We start from the raw sequence: 19,460 nt of genomic DNA, 5'->3' as shown, positions 1-19,460 counted from the left end.
GATTCACATGCATGCCATAATTCATAACGCAGCTTAAATAAAGGATGTCTGCCTCCTGTTTCCATCATTCATAGACTGAGCCATTCTTGTTGTTTTTTCATGCAGGGGTCAGCATGGATTTCTCCTGCAATGGGAACAAATGGATTTGACACTGTCCACTCAGTGGAAACAATATAATCCATGATGTATTGCTTCTATTTTAAATACATGATTAAGAAAAACGCCTTTAACCATTTTGCTTGAATTCAGCCGACAGATTAGCACATTTAAACATTTGTCATTTCTACTGTCTGATTCATGTTAAAACAGAGGTAGGCATATGTTCGATGTGCAGACAGGTGGCATAGATAAAAGCCTCTGAAAATGATCTTCAATGCTGTAATGTTTAATCTGATACGTTTTAACCACTGGCTTTAGTCTGGAAACGTTTTGGTGTCTAATATGTTATGTGTGTGATAACTGCGTCATGACCTTTACGATTAATCAATCTCTCGTGTCTGAGCTGTTGAATTGCGACTCCACTTTGTCTCTGTGACGTTTTGCCTGTTTGATTGCCTTACGGAGGGAATAACTACACTGTTTTGTATTCAACCATATTCCCAGTCACGTTGCCATGGTTAAATGCGATGGTTTGCGCTTTTAGATTAGCGCGAATGCTTCCATCTATCCACGGTTTCTGGTTTGGGTGGGTTTTAATAGTCACAGTGGGTTCAATCAATCTTTAAAAGGTACAGCACCTTTCCCACTCAGCCCTTTTCTTAATAGTTTGAAATGCTGAAATTAAGCCGTGCTTATTTAAGCAGTGAATTCTACTAGGTTCACTGAATATTTGACATTTTGTTCTACGTGAAATAACTCAGTCATTTGTCATTCGCTTGGCCCATTTGTTTCCCGCCCAAGGCAAGAAAAGAGAAAGTGCAAACTTGCTAGTCTTACCAACTGACAGACAAATAAAACAAACAACATTTTCTTTGCATAAATAAATTACTGAAAGCAGGTTCCCGCAGGGGTATATCATTTGGGTTGGGTTGGCCGTGGGGGTTGGCCACGAACTCCTTAGTAGCCATATATCTCTCCTCACCTCTCCACCTGATAGCTGATGTGTGGTCAATGCTCTGGTACAAAAATGGTCACCGTGCATCACCCAGGTGGGTGCTACATGTTGGTGGTGGGTGAGGTGAGTTTCCCCCTACTATGTAAAGCGCTTTGAGTACCTCAGTTGGAAGAAAAGTGCTATATAAATCCAATCAATTATTATTATTACATTAACACATGCAAAACCACAAATAACTGAACTGATTTGTAGTGCCACTCAACCACAGCCGTCTGGTGGCGCCTTAATTGGGGCGGCAGGGTTGCCTAGTGCTTAGAGCGTTGGACCAGTAACCGGAAGGTTGCAAGTTCAAACCCCCGAGCTGACCCCCGAGCTGCCCCTGAACAGGCAGATAACCCACTGTTCCTAGGCCGTCATTGAAAATAAGAATTTGTTCTTAACTGACTTGCCTAGTTAAATAAAAGAAAAACAATTATCAAAACAAATTGGTCAGGATGGGTGGATAGCAATGGCTGGAATGTGATCCCATAATGAATCACAGTTTCCATGTATACTCCATTCCAGCTATTATGAGCCAGCCTCTTGTGCTCAACATACTAATGGTTTGCAGTACACAGTGCATCTGCCAAGCTTAATCTAAGCCCTTTGATATGCTAACGTTACTAGCTAAACATTTCATTTAACAGTATTTTTTTAATTATTAACTTTGAATTTGGCATGAACACAATCAGTCATGATGTTTTCATCTTCTTGTCAAACAAATCACTTCAAAGAAACTAGGCTACCTGTGGATGTTCGTCTACTCTAACAATTGCACCTCCGCTAAGCTGATCCTCAACACGGGCGCCTGCTCAGCCCCCTCCTGTACTCCCTGTTCACCCATTACTGAGTGGCCACACACGTCTCCAACTCAATCATAAAGTTTGCAGTCGATACAACAGAGGTAGGCCTGATTACCAACAACGACGAGACAGCCTATAGGGAGGATGTGAGGGCCCTGGCGGAGTGGTGCCAGGAAAATAACCTCTCCTTCAACAAAACCAAGGAGCTGATGAACTTTAGAGCGAGCATGCCCCCATCCAGTTGAGACGGTGAAAAGATTCAAGATCCTCGACGCAATGACAACCTGAAATGGTCGATCCACACAAACAGAGGTGCACTTGCTGTACTCACTTCATACAGTATGTACAGTTGAAGTCGGAAGTTTACATACGCCTTAGCCAAATACATTTAAACTCAGTTTTTCACAATTCCTGACATTTAATCCTAGTAAAAATTCCCTGTGTCAGAACAGTTAGGATCACCACTTTATTTTAAGAATGGGAAATGTCAGAATAATAGTAGAGAGAATGATTTATTTCGGCATTTATTTATTTCATCACATTCCCAGTGGGTCAGAAGTTTACATATACAAACTCCAATACCTTGACTTTGTTGTCCTTAAGCCACTTTGGAAGTATGCTTGGGGTCATTGTCCATTTGGAAGACCCATTTCCGACCAAGTTTTAACTTCCTCACTGATGTCTTGAGATGTTGCTGCAATATATCCACACAATTTTTCCTCCCTAATGATGCCATCTATTTTGTGAAGTGCACCAGACCCTCCAGCAGCAAAGCACCCCCACAACATGATGCTGCCACCCCCGTGCTTTACAGTTGGGATGGTGTTCTTCGGCTTGCAAGCCTCTCCCTTTTTTCTCCAAACATAACAATGGTCATTATGGCCAAACAGTTCAATTTTTGTTTCATCAGACCAGAGGACATTTCTCCAAAAAGTACGATCTTTGTCCCCATGTGCAGTTGCAAACCGTAGTCTGGCTTTTTTATGGCGGTTTTGTAGCAGTGGCTTCATCCTTGCTGAGCGGCCTTTCAGGTTATGTCGATATAGGACTCGTTTTACTGTGGATAGAGATACTTTTGTACCCGTTTCCTCCAGCATCTTCACAAGGTCCTTTGCTGTTGTTCTGGGATTGATTTACACTTTTCGCACCAAAGTTTGTTCATCTCTAGGCGACAGAACGCGTCTCCTTCCTGAGCAGTATGGCGGCTGCATGGTCCCATGGTGTTTATACTTGCGTACTATTGTTTGTACAGATGAATGTGGTACCTTCAGGCATTTGGAAATTGCTCACAAGGATGAACGAGACTTGTGGAGGTCTACATTTGTTTTTGCTGAGCTCTTGGCTGATTTCTTTTGATTTTCCCATGATGTCAAGCAAAGAGGCTCTGAGTTTGAAGGTAGGCCTTGAAATACATCCACAGGTCCACCTCCAATTGACTCAAATGATGTCAACTTAGTGTATGTAAACTTCTAACCCACTATAATTGTGATACAGTGAATTATAAGTGAAATAATCTGTCTGTAAACAATTGTTGGAAAAATTACTTGTCATGCACAAAGTAGATGTCCTAACCGACTTGCCAAAACTATAGTTAGTTAACAAGAAATTTGTGGAGTGGTTGAAAAACAAGTTTTAATGACTTGTGTATGTAAACTTAAGTGTAAACCTATGTGTATGACAACCTAAGTGTATGTAAACTTACGACTTCAACTGTATATACTCTATACTAGTCAAGGCTGATCCTACTGTAGTATAACTACTGCTGTGCATACCTTTTGTATCCATAATGTCTATACACACACCATCATATACACACAGCTATTCTGAGAAGAGATGGATATTTAGGCATTACATATTTAGCTAGCTTGACTGAATGAATGGAAGCAGAATCACAGTTGCATTGAATGAACATCTGTTTTGGACTGCTCAAGGCCGTGCTACCAGAGTCCCTCCTCTAACCCCCCACACACTGAAGATAAATGAAGGTCAGGCTGAGGGTAATGTGAATGACTGCCCTCTTGTCCAAGTTCTGTCAGGAGTTCCTATGCACGGTGTCAAAGAGTGAAATTTCCTGCTGGTGGAGTTCTATCAACGAGGAGGTGCTGAGGGAAAAATCGTTGCTATCGGGAGCTCAGCTTCCAGCTGAAAAAAGATTTTTCAGTCCTTGGTTGAATTAGCTTTTCACCTCTCCGGTATCTCGTCTAGTCAGTGGAGCAGACACTGTTGGGCTGGATAGATGCCACTGGAATCAAGATGAATATCTTTACGTACCCCTATACGGGTTGGAAAATGGCAGATTTGGACAATGATAAGCACCTACATTGTGGCTGTACAGTAATATGCTGTAATGATGTCAGAGCTCTGGCTCTGCGCTTCACAGCTCTGTATGGGTTTTGACTGACAGCCGTTGTGAACTTGAACACCACGCGTGACAGGAAGTTGCCCTTATCCCTCTAGCTAATTGGGCAACTTTTGCAAATGTTTTAATGTCCGAGTGAGGGAAATGCTGTAACTTACGAGAATTCTATGTATAAGATGAGATGTTGAGGGTTATAATAAATACTGCTTTGATGTCATACAAGCAAGCAAAAACACCCGAGAGTCCAAATGTGCACATAAAACTCATGTAATACACAGTGACAAAGTTTATAATCACGGTGTTTGATGTAGAGTTACAAAATGACATGGCGTCATACCCTGGGTTGTCCTGAACAGAATGAGCCTGTTTGTTGTATTGTGAAGAACGTTTGTCGTGGCATCTGAATGCACTCCAGTCTGCGTAGTAAAATGTGCTTCTCTGAATTGCCTTGTGAAAGCCTAACACTAAGATTCTATTTTATCATTTAGTTAGTCATGTTGGCAATAAAACAAGCTTTCAAATTATGCCCACCTGACCCATATTCCGATTTATAATGGACCGTTTAGGATTGCGTATTTTGGATTGCGTAGACAACAACAGTAATTGTGTAAAGGTGGGGATGCAGGGCTATGTTCCAAACAAAATAACAACTGTACATGTGTGCTTGTTCTAGTTCCTCAACGCCATAGCTAGGAGAGCTTAAAAAAAATGCAGCAAAAAGTACAGTAAATGTCAAAAGCACATCAAATCAACAGTGTCATGTTTGGATTCAGTCTTGTGTCAGGTCAACTGTTTTGTCCAAACCTTTAATCTCATAATTTTCCCATAATCTCCAAACTGTTAATTGCTACCATGGTTATGCATATGCTTTCCATATTTCTTCTGTAAAACACATTTTAATTTAGCCCTATCCATATAGGCCAATTTCCCACAAGTGTAAGGGGTTCCATGCAAGTTCCATGTCGGTCAGGGCTTTTGTGATCTATTTTCACTCAAAACCCTGTAGTCACCAGCTTCTCCCTTCTATTCACAGCAACTGGAATAGCTGGTTTTCATGTGAGTTTGATGTACATTACTACACTGTGGTCCTATTCGTGGATGGAAAAGAATGATGTATGATAATCCTACATTGGTTTGTGAGCTCGTATGCAAACTAAATGGATTTCACCATCACAGCAGAAACCATCAATGCTAGTGTTATTACAGATAGCAGTTAATTATTTGAGCAGTTTATTATTTAAAAAAAAAAATCTAAACTACTTAAAGAACAACGAGAAGCTCAGGGGACATCTGGCAGACATGCAATCACTACTGTAAGCTCTGAAAGCAGGATCGATATCTCTTTGTGGTTGGACCTTGAGCTAATTGAAAATCTTTGAGCCTATAATGAATATGAAATGTCAGAGAGCCAAAAGATATGAAACTGACATTTACTCTACACCCTGGGAACAATCCTCCATTTGAGAGTATGAGCAATTCAAACCTAGAAAAAAAAAAAGACTATTTCAGTTAGGTTGATCAACAATTTGTGCAGCAGTGTTGACCACCCAATTTCCAAATAGAAGAACATAAAAACACACCATGACGAAAGGTTTCTATAATACACTTAGACAAATCTTATAATGAAGTAGTTCAGTGACAAGTACTGCTGGACCATTCACTGTAGTGACTGATGTAGCCTACAGCAGGGAGCCTGTGAAGTGGCCGAGCACTGTATCACGACATCAGACAGTAAAACACACACCATCAGCTTAGGCCAAGTAACAAGGTTCTAACAGTCAACCTTGATTCTTACCATTGAATATTCATCTGACGCACGTTACGCTGCTCCACCAACATCTCAGTGCGCTGTACTTTACATTGGACCTCTGCTCTTCTGACATGAAACAACTATCCAGAGAGCTGTGGCCCCGTTTCAACTGCTAGTTTCTGACAGTGGCATTCTTGACATGCGTCTCTAAAGTGCAGCTCACAGCTAGCCTGCTCTGCTTTAGATCACTCCAGCAGTCCTGACATGAAGGCTCCAAACCGAATAAGGTATTCTAATAAATAAATAACGTCCATGTTATATTCATGTTTGTAATCTCCCCGAGCTGAACAAGCTGCTGTTGAACTGCTTTTCACAAAGCTCTGCGTTCCTCATAGTGCCTAGCTACCACACTGCAAGTGCTCATTCAATACAGCACGAGCCCACCAGCCAATAAATAATGGCGTTTTCATCCAGAATAAATTGTCAAAGGTAAAAAGAAGGATTCAAACAGTAAAAAGCACCTTATCACAGCGCCCAAGTTCTGCCCGTGGAACTAAATGCAGACAAATGACAACACTGAACAACAATTCAAGACAAAATGCATTTTTTATACGAAGCAAAGTCAGAACAGTCCAAATCACAGTCAGGGAGGGAGGGAGGGAGGGCTCTTACCGATGTACTGGTTCCACTCTGGGTCCAGATCAGCCTGGTTGGCGAGGCAGCCCTTCATGACGTTCAGACAATAGTTGTTGCAGGGCTTCACGGAGGGCATGGCTTGGCAGTATGGGCAGTACATCATCTTGGTCAGAGCTCGGATACACGCTGGGGTGCTGCTCACCTAGTGGGTAGATGTGACAACAAAGGCCAGCTATACATCAGATACAACATAAAAGGCTGTTCAACACATGGAAATTAATCCAGTAAACGGTATGTTTCCATGTTTCATGTATATAAATAAATGAGCTGGCTTAAAAAGCATCTAGCTCCGCTGTAATCCATCGAGCTCTACATACAGCTTTTACATCTAGCTCCGCTGTCCTCCATCTAGCTCCGCTGTACTCCATCTAGCTCCGCTGTACTCCATCTAGCTCCGCTGTACTCCATCTAGCTCTACATACAGCTCTTACATCTAGCTCCGCTGTACTCCATCTAGCTCCGCTGTACTCCATCTAGCTCTACATACAGCTTTTACATCTAGCTCCGCTGTACTCCATCTAGCTCTACATACAGCTTTTACATCTAGCTCCGCTGTACTCCATCTAGCTCCGCTGTACTCCATCTAGCTCCGCTGTACTCCATCTAGCTCTACATACAGCTCTTACATCTAGCTCCGCTGTACTCCATCTAGCTCCGCTGTACTCCATCTAGCTCTACATACAGCTTTTACATCTAGCTCCGCTGTCCTCCATCTAGCTCCGCTGTACTCCATCTAGCTCCGCTGTACTCCATCTAGCTCTACATACAGCTTTTACATCTAGCTCCGCTGTCCTCCATCTAGCTCCGCTGTACTCCATCTAGCTCTACATACAGCTCTTACATCTAGCTCGGCTGTACTCCATCTAGCTCTACATACAGCTCTTAGATCTAGAGCCACTGTCCTCCACCTAGCACCACTGTCCTCCACCTAGCACCACTGTCCGCCACCTAGCTCCACGGTCCTCCACCTAGCTCCACTGTCCTCCACCTAGCTCCAGTGTCCTCCACCTAGCTCCAGTGTCCTCCACCTAGCTCCACTGTCCTACACCTAGCTCCACTGTCCTCCACCTAGCTCCACTGTCCTCCACCTAGCTCCACTGTCTTCCACCTAGCTCCACTGTCTTCCACCTAGCGCCACTGTCCTCCACCTAGCGCCACTGTCCTCCACCTAGCTCCACTGTCCTCCACCTAGCTCCAGTGTCCTCCACCTAGCTCCAGTGTCCTCCACCTAGCTCCACTGTCCTACACCTAGCTCCACTGTCCTACACCTAGCTCCACTGTCTTCCACCTAGCGCCACTGTCTTCCACCTAGCGCCACTGTCCTCCACCTAGCGCCACTGTCCTCCACCTAGCGCCACTGTCCTCCACCTAGCGCCACTGTCCTCCACCTAGCTCCACTGTCCTACACCTAGCTCCACTGTCCTACACCTAGCTCCACTGTCCTACACCTAGCTCCACTGTCCTACACCTAGCTCCACTGTCCTCCACCTAGCTCCAATGTCCTACACCTAGCTCCACTGTCCTCCAGCTAGCTCCACTGTCCTCCACCTAGCTCCACTGTCCTCCACCTAGCTCCACTGTCCTCCACCTAGCTCCACTGTCCTCCACCTAGCTCCACTGTCCTCCACCTAGCTCCACTGTCCTCCACCTAGCTCCACTGTCTTCCACCTAGCTCCACTGTCCTCCACCTAGCTCCACTGTCCTCCACCTAGCTCCACTGTCCTCCACCTAGCTCCACTGTCCTCCATCTAGCGCCACCGTCCTCCACCTAGCGCCACCGTCCTCCATCTAGCTCCACTGTCCTCCACCTAGCTCCACTGTCCTCCACCTAGCTCCACTGTCCTCCACCTAGCTCCACTGTCCTCCACCTAGCTCCACTGTCCTCCATCTAGCTCCACTGTCCTCCATCTAGCTCCACTGTCCTCCATCTAGCTCCACTGTCCTCCATCTAGCTCCACTGTCCTCCACCTAGCTCCACTGTCCTCCACCTAGCTCCACTGTCCTCCACCTAGCGCCACTGTCCTCCACCTAGCTCCACTGTCCTCCACCTAGCTCCACTGTCCTCCACCTAGCTCCACTGTCCTCCATCTAGCGCCACTGTCCTCCATCTAGCTCCACTGTCCTCCATCTAGCTCCACTGTCCTCCACCTAGCTCCACTGTCCTCCACCTAGCTCCACTGTCCTCCATCTAGCTCCATATACAGCTCTTACATCTATGTTGCTGAACAGAAGCTCAGCAACAATACAGCAACAGAAATGTTTTAGTCAATAATGCAAATATCCACACCCTTTTGTTTAAAGTCAGACTCCAAGGTAATGGCTAATGGCTTCATCTCTTTTTCAAACACAGACAGGTTCTTAAATAGTTTCTTAACCTTATTCTGTAGCTCAGCCCTCTATGAAATAGCTATTCCCTGACCATCATTTCTGTCAGTGCTTCAGTTTGCTTTCGTTTGTGTGTGTGTTTCTACATGTTTTATGCATTTTATTAAGTGTCTGAGATTCTTGTTACTCTGGCAAAAAAATCGATAACATAAAAACATTCCCATTTCATGAGAGTATTTTCCAATTAATCTCAACATCTTTAAAATAAAAAGAAAACACCTAGTCTTTGTTCTGAATTTCAAAAAATAAATGAAAGTACAATTTTACACAGGGCTCAAACTACTTTGTGTATTTCAGAACAAATCCAACAAAGGTAGAGGGAGGAGTAGGGATGTACCAGTGGGGAGAAAGGGAGTTGTCAGGTACTGGTCTGAACTTTCCAAAGTACCCAGACACTGCACGCATGAGGTGAGAGAAGAGCCGCAGCTCGGCTGGAAGTCAGTGTTTTGAGTGGCTTCTGAGCTGTCTTCATGTTTGATATGATTGGACCCCTGCTTCTCCCAACCCACCAGTGAGGATTGCTGAGGAAAAGAGGAGGTGGAGGCATCATCAGCCGCCTCCACAGAGTCAGGCTAGTAGATCAAATAATACACTACCGCCGATGGACTGATATGCCTCAAACATCTACTGCTAGCTTCCTTCGTCATTGGCTTGATTTAACACACAGCCTGATGCTGATCACACACAATGTCATGTTCCCACAGACACCCCCACAAATTCACATGTTGCGAGTAGCGAGTTTAAGCTATCAAGGGGATAATCTCTGGTACCTGTCGTCACTATAATCTCTGGTTCCTGTCGTCAATATAATCTCTGGTACCTGTCGTCACTATAATCTCTGGTACCTGTCGTCACTATAATCTCTGGTACCTGTCGTCACTATAATCTCTGATATCTGTCGTCACTATAATCTCTGGTACCTGTCGTCACTATAATCTCTGGTATCTGTCGTCACTATATGTGCCTTCAATATTTGTGAGATTTCTGATTGCTTTGTTCTGCATTTGCATAGAAACTGTTGGTAAACACAATTCATACATTTCACATTGACACTAAAACTATTTGTCTTTTTCAGATTCCAATTTCATTCATTTGAATCTGAGATGCACTTTATTTTAAAATACTCCACTGACAGAATCCTTAATGTGCATTTCCGTACAGTAAGATATGGTATAGCGTTGCTTCCTCCTTTTTCAATTTGCAGAACTGACACCTGACAAATGCTTTCTTCCTCCACAAATGGCTTTGGTGCAGACCAGCACTCAGTAAGTTGCCATAATGTCTGCATGACTCTCCCCCTATCTCCCTGGACTGCTGGCTTCTTTGAGTGCATTACAGCGTTTGCAGAGCATGTATTATTCTAATGATTCGAGCTCATCAAAAGAGAGTCCTATTATTAGAATCAATCAATAGCCACATCACGGCTTTCCAAAACTGAAGAATAGAAATACGCTGTGTGCCCATAATGACAATGTTGGAGCCTTGATATATCCCTGGGCATATTTTTTCATTTCAGAGGTTTAGAAAATGGGAAAACATTAGTCCATGCTGGTATTTATGCAGTAATAAGTGTAACTGAATGCCAAACTCTGATGGACCATGGATAAGCTCTGATTGACCATGGATAAGATCTGATTGACCATGGATAAACTCTGATTGACCATGGATAAGATCTGACTGACCATGGATAAGATCTGACTGACCATGGATAAGATCTGACTGACCATGGATAAGCTCTGACTGACCATGGATAAGCTCTGACTGACCATGGATAAGATCTGACTGACCATGGATAAGATCTGACTGACCATGGATAAGATCTGACTGACCATGGATAAGCTCTGACTGACCATGGATAAGCTCTGACTGACCATGGATAAGCTCTGACTGACCATGGATAAGATCTGATTGACCATGGATAAGATCTGACTGACCATGGATAAGATCTGACTGACCATGGATAAGATCTGACTGACCATGGATAAGATCTGACAGACCATGGATAAGATCTGATTGACCATGGATAAGATCTGATTGACCATGGATGAGCTCTGATTGACCATGGATAAGCTCTGATTGACCATGGATAAGATCTGATTGACCATGGATAAGATCTGATTGACCATGGATAAAACTCTGACTGACCATGGATAAGCTCTGATTGACCATGGATGAGCTCTGATTGACCATGGATAAGATCTGATTGACCATGGATGAGCTCTGACTGACCATGGATAAGCTCTGATTGACCATGGATAAGATCTGATTGACCATGGATAAGCTCTGATTGACCATGGATAAGATCTGATTGACCATGGATAAGATCTGATTGACCATGGATAAAACTCTGACTGACCATGGATAAGATCTGATTGCTGATTGACCATGGATAAACTCTGATTGACCATGGATAAGCTCTGATTGACCATGGATAAGCTCTGATTGACCATGGATAAACTGACCTGACCTGGGATATAGATAGGCAGTGTAGTAGTGTCTTAGTCATAAACTGTAAACTGCTGTGATGTGAGGTAGTGCAGCAGCTCCTGGAACTCAATAAAGCCCCTTAGCAGCACTAGGCATAGATGTCACATGTCACACCCCTCCTCTGGGGTGTCCTATTCCATTATGCTTACACCCAATCTCTCCAGATGAGTTGAGGCCCCTTGGATCAAAGGGCCGTGGCCCCGCCACATGACCCGTGTCACAGGTCCCTGGGTAATGTCAGAGTTGAGGTGGGGACACGGCGGCTGCCAGGGAATCCAGGACGTGTGTCACTACCACAGACAGTAACAACTCATCCTCATGAAGAGGGTTTCATCAGGCAGCCCTGGCTGGAGTTCACCATGCTTGCCGGTAATGAATGACCAGCAGTGGAAAGATTGAGTTTGTTCTATGTTCGGGGGTTATACATGTGATTCTCCCCTTGCAGCCTATTGCCTTGGGTTTCCTTGTGCCTTTGACCACTCATAGCTGCGCTACAATCTGCATGATACACACCCCATCGTGAATTATGGTGAACATAAACTCATTGGCCAGCAACTGTTGCAAAAGGACGCCATTTCCAAACAGTATATTTAACTGTTTACTAGCCTTGATGTCCAGGCTTCTCCTCTGACAACACAGAACAGTGTACACACATTACTATTAACACCAATAACGGAAACAAACACATACAATTCAGATAAATTGCTTGTGAGCACGAGGCTATGGAAGCAAACTTGTTCTACAAGTCTAGCCAGTGTTCTAATGTTGATATCAACCAGTGGTGTAAAGTACTTCAGTAAAAATACTTTAAAGTACGACTTAAGTCATTTTTTGACGTATCTGTACTCTACTATTCATATACTTTACTTTACTAAATTCCTATAGAAAATATTGTACTTTTTACTCCATACAATTTTCCCTGACAACCAAAAGTACTTGTTACACTTTGAATGCTTAGCGGTCGTTACACTTTGAATGCTTAGCGGGGCAGGAAAATTGTGAAATTCACTCATTTATCAAGAGAACACGTGGTCATCCCTACTGCCTCTGTTCTGGCAGACTCACTAAACACAAATGCATCCTTGGTAAGTAATGTCTGAGTGTTGGAGTGTGCCCCTGGGCTATCCATACATTTTAAAAACAAGAAAATGGTGCCGTCTGCTTTGCTTAATATACGTCATTTTAAATTACTTACATTTTTCTACTTTTGATACTTAAGTATATTTAAAACCAAATACTTTTACTTAAGTAGTATTTTACTGGGTGACTTTCACTTTTACTTGAGTAACTTTCTATTAAGGTATCTCTACTTTTACTCAAGTATGACAATTGGGTAATTCTCCCACCACTGATATTAACTTAAAACAAGACATCTAGAAAACAGCTGTTGTTGAGTGGAGCCAATGTCAAGCATACATCTCTTGCTATGCCTTTAAATGTTCCTTTGCATACGATCGAAAGTACACACTCCCAAGGCAATGATATACAGCAAAAGCAGCTAGCAGCATTAACATTACATCAAACAGAATACTCACAGCAAGATTAATGGGGACGGTATACAGACTTTAAAAATATTGGGTGATAGAGATACAAACATCCATAGCAAAAAAATATATATATATATTCCCATAGCTTGGAGCCAGATAGTCTTCCCATGCTTGAGAATTCCTCCTGAACAATGGGAGGCCCCACCAGAGGTCATTATAGAATCCTTGAAAAGGCAGCCCCGAGCCTTAACCCAACAGCCCATAGGCCCATACAAAGAGATGGTAGTGGTGGGAAGGCAGTGGTAAGTCAGTCAGAAGAGTGTATGATCGAAATACCAGCCTGTGGGGGATCTCCTGGGAGAAAAGAAAACCCAAAAAGCAAAACAGAGACCTTCAGCTTGTTTAAGAATGCGTTGGATACACTGTTAGATTATGTTGTACTTCTCTCTACACCAGCACAATCCATCCAGCCCCAAACACCAACAAAATACTCTGTTTTATGATCTATGAGGTTTTGAAATATAATATTGATATGTGATAATGATGGATCCAACAAAATCTGTCAATTGTTCAATTCTGGGGAAATTGTTGATATAAATTTCTGACATTAATTTTACATGATCAAATTGGGTGAAAGGTTTCAGGAGGAAATTCCCATTGGGCAAGTGGTATATATTCCTTATTAAAATGACCATCATCCCCTGCTGCACAATAGCAGCAAATTAGCCCAAACTAAACCCAATTTGCTTATGAATGGCAGAGACGAGGGCTTACCTTGGACACCCTGCTGGCCACCTCTCTACCGACCGAGAGGCCCTGGACGAAAGTGCGTGCCACGATGAAAGCCCTGGTAACCTGAGCCTTGAGCTTCTTGGGTACGTCTCCAAAGGGCTTGAGCTGGTCCGTGTACTTACTGATGCACTCCAGATAGTCCTCAGTGATGACGTACTGGGAGTTGAGCAGCGTGAACATGCGCTCCAGCAGCCGCGACCAGAAGTCGTTGAGCATCTCCTCCAGGTTGACGTTGCCTCCCGTGTAGTAGCGTTTCAGCTCGGCAAACAGGTTCTGGAACACCTCCGAGTTCTGCATGTACGGCTTTCCGTAGGTCCGCACGAACATCTCGTTCAAAGACTTCTCCGTGTTCTCCAACAACTCCAGGAAGAACTCTGGGTCAAGAGGAAAAGGAGACAATTAAAATATTGTTCATCATAGCCTATGTAGGCCTACATCTGTCTTCAAATACGAGCACTCTGATGCTGTTAAGATGGGCATGCAATTATAATGAGATGCCTATTGACTTGAGTCAACATTTGTATTCTTTAAAATGTAAAGACACTGTACATCAGTTTTGTCTTTCATAGATGAAACCTTCCATGAGGTTTTTACATTACACTGTTGCTAAAATTAAACGGAGAACAGACAGACGTTTTCAGGTTAACACTGAGTGTTTATTCACACCAATACTACCCATCTTCATATTCTCCTCTAGACTTCAGAAGTGTTAATGATTAGTAATCCTATACTGCCAGTCACTCTTTATAGGCTGGCCCTATTCAAGCATACTTGGACTTGCTACTGTACATACTGCTTCAGCAATAAGAATGCTCACGTTGATTTGTAGAAATGCAGTGGAGTTGGCAGTGTGACTTTGCAGTAGAGGTTTGTATATTCATACATTCAATACAGCCATTGATATGTGATAAATGAAAAGATTGTTGCATTCAAATTGCTATAGTTACTTGTAACTATTTCTATAGTGGTGAAAAGACACAATGTATTTTCCCAGATAGCTTGGTTTTGGGAATGAATAGCATTTGCTGTGGATATCAAGAATATCAGAACAACTGAAATACCAGAACAACCAGAACACCTGAACAACTAGAATATTCAAAACAACCAGAATACCAGAACAACCCGAACAACTAGAATACCCGAACAACCTGAATACCAGAACAACTAGAATACCCGAACAACCTGAATACCAGATCAACTAGAATACCAGAACAACTAGAATACCAGAACAACCAGAATAACAGAACGACTAGAATACCAGAACAACTAGAATACCAGAACAACCAGAATACCAGAACAACCAGAAGACCTGAACAACCAGAATAACAGAACGACTAGAATACCTGAACAACAAGAATATCTGAACAACCAGATTACCAGAATGACTAGAATACCAGAACAACCAGAATGCCTGAACAACTAGAATACCAGAACAACCAGAATACCAGAACAACCAGAATACCAGAACAACCAGAATACCAGAACAACCAGAATACCTGAACAACCAGAATAACAGAACGACTAGAATACCTGAACAACAAGAATATCTGAACAACCAGATTACCAGAATGACTAGAATACCAGAACAACCAGAATGCCTGAACAACTAGAATACCAGAACAACCAGAATACTTGAACAACTAGAATATTCAGAACATCCAGAATAACAGAACAACCAGAAAAACTAGAATACCAGAACAACCCAAATACCAGAACAACCAGAATACCTGAGCAACCATAATACCAGAACAACCAGAATACCAGAACAACCAGAATACCAGAACCTGAACAACTAGAATACCAGAACAACTAGAATACCAGAACAACCCGAATACCTGAACAACTAGAATACCAGAACAACTAGAATACCTGTACAACTAGAAAACCAGAACAACCAGAAGTACTAGAATGCCAGAACAACCTGAATACCAGAACAACCAGAACAACTAGAATACCAGAACAACCAGAACAACTAGAATACCAGAGAAACCCGAATAACAGAACAACTAGAATATTCAGAACAACCAGAAACCAGAACAACCCGAACAACTAGAATACTAGAACAACTAGAATAGCAGAACAACCTGAATAGCAGAACAACTAGAATACCAGAACAACCAGAATACCTGAACAACTAGAATACCAGAACAACCAGAACAACTAGAATACCAGAACAACTAGAATGCCAGAACTACCAGAACAACCAGAATACCAGAACACCAGAACAACCAGAACAACTAGAATACCAGAACAACCAGAACAACTAGAATACCAGAACAACTAGAATATTCAGAACAACCAGAACAACTACAATACTAGAACAACTAGAATACCAGAACAACCCGAATACCTGAACAACTAGAATACCAGAACAGCCAGAAGAACTTGAATGCCAGAACAACTAGAATGCCAGAACAACTAGAATACCAGAACAACCAGAATACCAGAACAGCCAGAACTAGAATACCAGAACAACCAGAATAACTAGAATACCAGAACAACCAGAATACCAGAACAACCAGAATGCCTGAACAACACAACAACTAGAATACCAGAATAACCAGAACAACTAGAATACCAGAACAACCAGAATAACTAGAATACCAGAACCAGAACAACCAGAACAACTAGAATATTCAGAAAAACCAGAATACCAGAACAACTAGAATACCAGAACAACCTGAATACCAGAACAACTAGAATACCCGAACAACCAGAATAGCTGAACAACTAGAATACCAGAACAACCAGAACAACTAGAATACCTGAACAACTAGAATACCAGAACAACCAGAACAACTAGAATGCCAGAACAACTTGAATACCAGAACAACTAGTATACCAGAACCACTAGAATGCCAGAACAACTAGAAAAACATAACAACCAGAACAACTAGAATGCCAGAACAACTAGAATGCCAGAACAACCAGAATGCCAGAACAACTAGAATGCCAGAACAACCAGAATGCCAGAACAACTAGAATGCCAGAACAACTAGAATGCCAGAACAACTAGAATGCCAGAACAACTAGAATGCCAGAACAACTAGAATGCCAGAACAACTTTGTGAAAAATTAAGAAAGTCATAAGGACCGTGTTTGTGGTGAAGGTAGAAACCAATAAGAACTGTGTTTGTGGTGAAGGTAGAAACCAATAAGGACTGTGTTTGTGGTGAAGGTAGAAACCCAAGAGGACTGTGTTTGTGGTGAAGGTAGAAACCAATAAGAACTGTGTTTGTGGTGAAGGTAGAAACCAATAAGAACTGTGTTTGTGGTGAAGGTAGAAACCAATAAGAACTGTGTTTGTGGTGAAGGTAGAAACCAATAAGAACTGTGTTTGTGGTGAAGGTAGAAACCAATAAGGCCTGTTATTGCAGTGAAGGTGAATCGTTATATGTGTTTAAATGACACCTGCCATGCTCCAAAAACTGTCCAACGCACGTTAATGGGAATGACAACGCACGTTAATGGGAATGACAACGCATGGAGCACATATTACATATTACAACAACAAAAAATTCAAGTGACGCTATAAAGAACAGAGGGAATGCTTGACCCACTCACTTATTATTCACTTCCTACTCACAGCTTATTGTTTACCGAATGGCCTCTATGGGTGGTCAGTAACAGGAATGAGGTGATTAGGTCTTCCCACCATCTGCTATGGATGATGATAGCCTTGCCTCTCAAGGAACCAGATTCAATTTGAATAGAGCTCATGCCACTCTCTCCAAATTAGGAGACAGGGTGCAACAGTTTAAGACTAATCATAGCAGACATGTCCATTACAGGCAAAATATCAAGATTTTCTTATCTTCTTAAATATAACAGTGTATGATATAGGAAGTTATACCCTGGGCAGTCTTTGGTGCAGTTCATGCTGGGTCACATGCTGTTCAGCCAGGAGCCCAGAGATGCTCTCCTCTCACTTATCAGGCCAGAATCAAAAGGGCCTTGTTCAAACTGTAATGGCTCTAAGTGTTCATTAGCGCTCTGCAAAGCTAGTGAAATTAAATTACATTAGGAGCAACACATTAGCGAGACTCTAAACACCAGAGAGAAAAGTTCTATGGGAAATCTGATCTGAAATCCTGTAATGCTGAATCGTATCTGTTTCAGTATCTCTTGCTGGAGGATGTGCTTGTCTCTTCATTCAATGCATCTGCATTTAAGAGATGCTCAAGTTGTCTTGTGTTGCTCTCTATTTCTGTCTTCCGTCATTAATGACCCAACCTGAAGATATCTAGCTCCTGCAACTCCATGTGCACCCTTCATCCAACTACATGTACTATGTTCTTGGTGCATCAAATCGATACCATTGCTTTTTCATTATTATCAATTCAATTCACGGGGCTCTCACACCTGCCCGTCTGTAACTGAAGACATCCTTGATTATTTACACCCTTGTCTCTTAAAATAGATTGCTTCAGATTTACCAGCAGTTTGTTGCTACTCAACATGGCTCAGTATTTAACACATCTAAAGCCCGCTGAGAGGAAAGAGATGAGCGGTACTAAATCAAATCAAAGTTCATTGGTTGCGTACACAGATTTGCAGATGTTAATAGCAGGTGCAGCGAAATGCTTGTAAAAAAATAAAAAAAATAAAAATGTAATACTAAAATACTAACGAGGCATACAGCTGTTATCTTGGTCCAAAAGTGTATTAAGGGCTTTAGTTATACTAATAGTAATGCAGTATGCTGAAAGAGTGTGGTGGTTGACTGCTTTACACTTCTCTGAGGCATGACAGATTGAAATGTCAGAAAAGATGGGTGTTTGTACTATGGAGTGTTATTGGCATGTCTGAATTCACGTTTTCACGTTTTCAACAAATCCTTTGTTATTTCTGTTTTTTTACCAGTTCTTTAACGTTACTGCTGTTAGACTTCAGTGACATGTTTGTGTCCCATGGGACGTAATTACATCAAATTATCTTCCCAGACCTTTACCATTTACCAGTGTGACGTGTTCACAAGAAATAATCATGAGAAAGAATGGCATCATTTAATTCAGTATATTTACTTGTTTATCACTTCCTGAAATAAGTGGCACTTCCTTAGAACTTCCAAACAACTTCCTGAATTAAGTAGCATTTCCTTAGAACTTCCAAACGACTTCCTGAAAGTAAAGTTTTGTCTTCAGTGAATTATTTAAGTAAAAAGATTTGTGTTTTAAACTACTTGTCTTGTGCTTATTAGAATTGGCTTCATTAATACAACATCAGAGTCCATGGCACCCAGTGACATCCTTTCTGATTAATGACAGCTTTGAAACTGAATTGAGGATAAGAATTATCAGTGCAGTCAATTCTTCTCCCTTCCAGATAAGCTCGGCTATTAATCAAATATAAATCAACATAATTGAGGTGGGATTCATTTTAAATATAGTCTGAATATTTGATACAATGCCAAGCTCTATTTCAGTACAATTAGGAGGAATAATGAGCACAGACATTATGGGGTGACCACAACACAGTTTACATTTAGTGAAAAAGACAAACTAGTATAATTACAGCAAATCCATGAATAGGATCATATTTTTCAAAATCTGGTATTAAGGGGTATGGCAGAAACTGCAAATTCAGAGTAGATCTCACGTAAGGCCTC

The 19,460-nt window shown here is 42.1% G+C and overlaps 1 protein-coding gene across 2 annotated transcripts in view; it reads right to left on the bottom strand.

The window, feature by feature from the left end:
- The window catches only part of LOC110501901 (glypican-6), a 153,284-nt gene that overhangs the window by 81,968 nt on the left and 51,856 nt on the right, over positions 1–19,460 (bottom strand). For both annotated transcript variants that reach the window (XM_036959353.1, XM_036959354.1), the window contains exons 3-4: positions 13,835–14,226; positions 6,678–6,843 (exon numbers count right to left, since the gene is read on the bottom strand). In XM_036959353.1, coding sequence (XP_036815248.1) covers positions 6,678–6,843; positions 13,835–14,226 — 558 coding nt within the window. The remainder of the gene's footprint in view (positions 1–6,677; positions 6,844–13,834; positions 14,227–19,460) is intronic.

This window comes from Oncorhynchus mykiss, chromosome 22, assembly GCF_013265735.2.
Source record: "Oncorhynchus mykiss isolate Arlee chromosome 22, USDA_OmykA_1.1, whole genome shotgun sequence".
Taxonomy (NCBI): domain Eukaryota; kingdom Metazoa; phylum Chordata; class Actinopteri; order Salmoniformes; family Salmonidae; genus Oncorhynchus; species Oncorhynchus mykiss.
The sequence above is the reverse complement of the archived record's forward strand: the minus strand, read 5'-3'. Positions and strand labels throughout refer to the sequence as shown.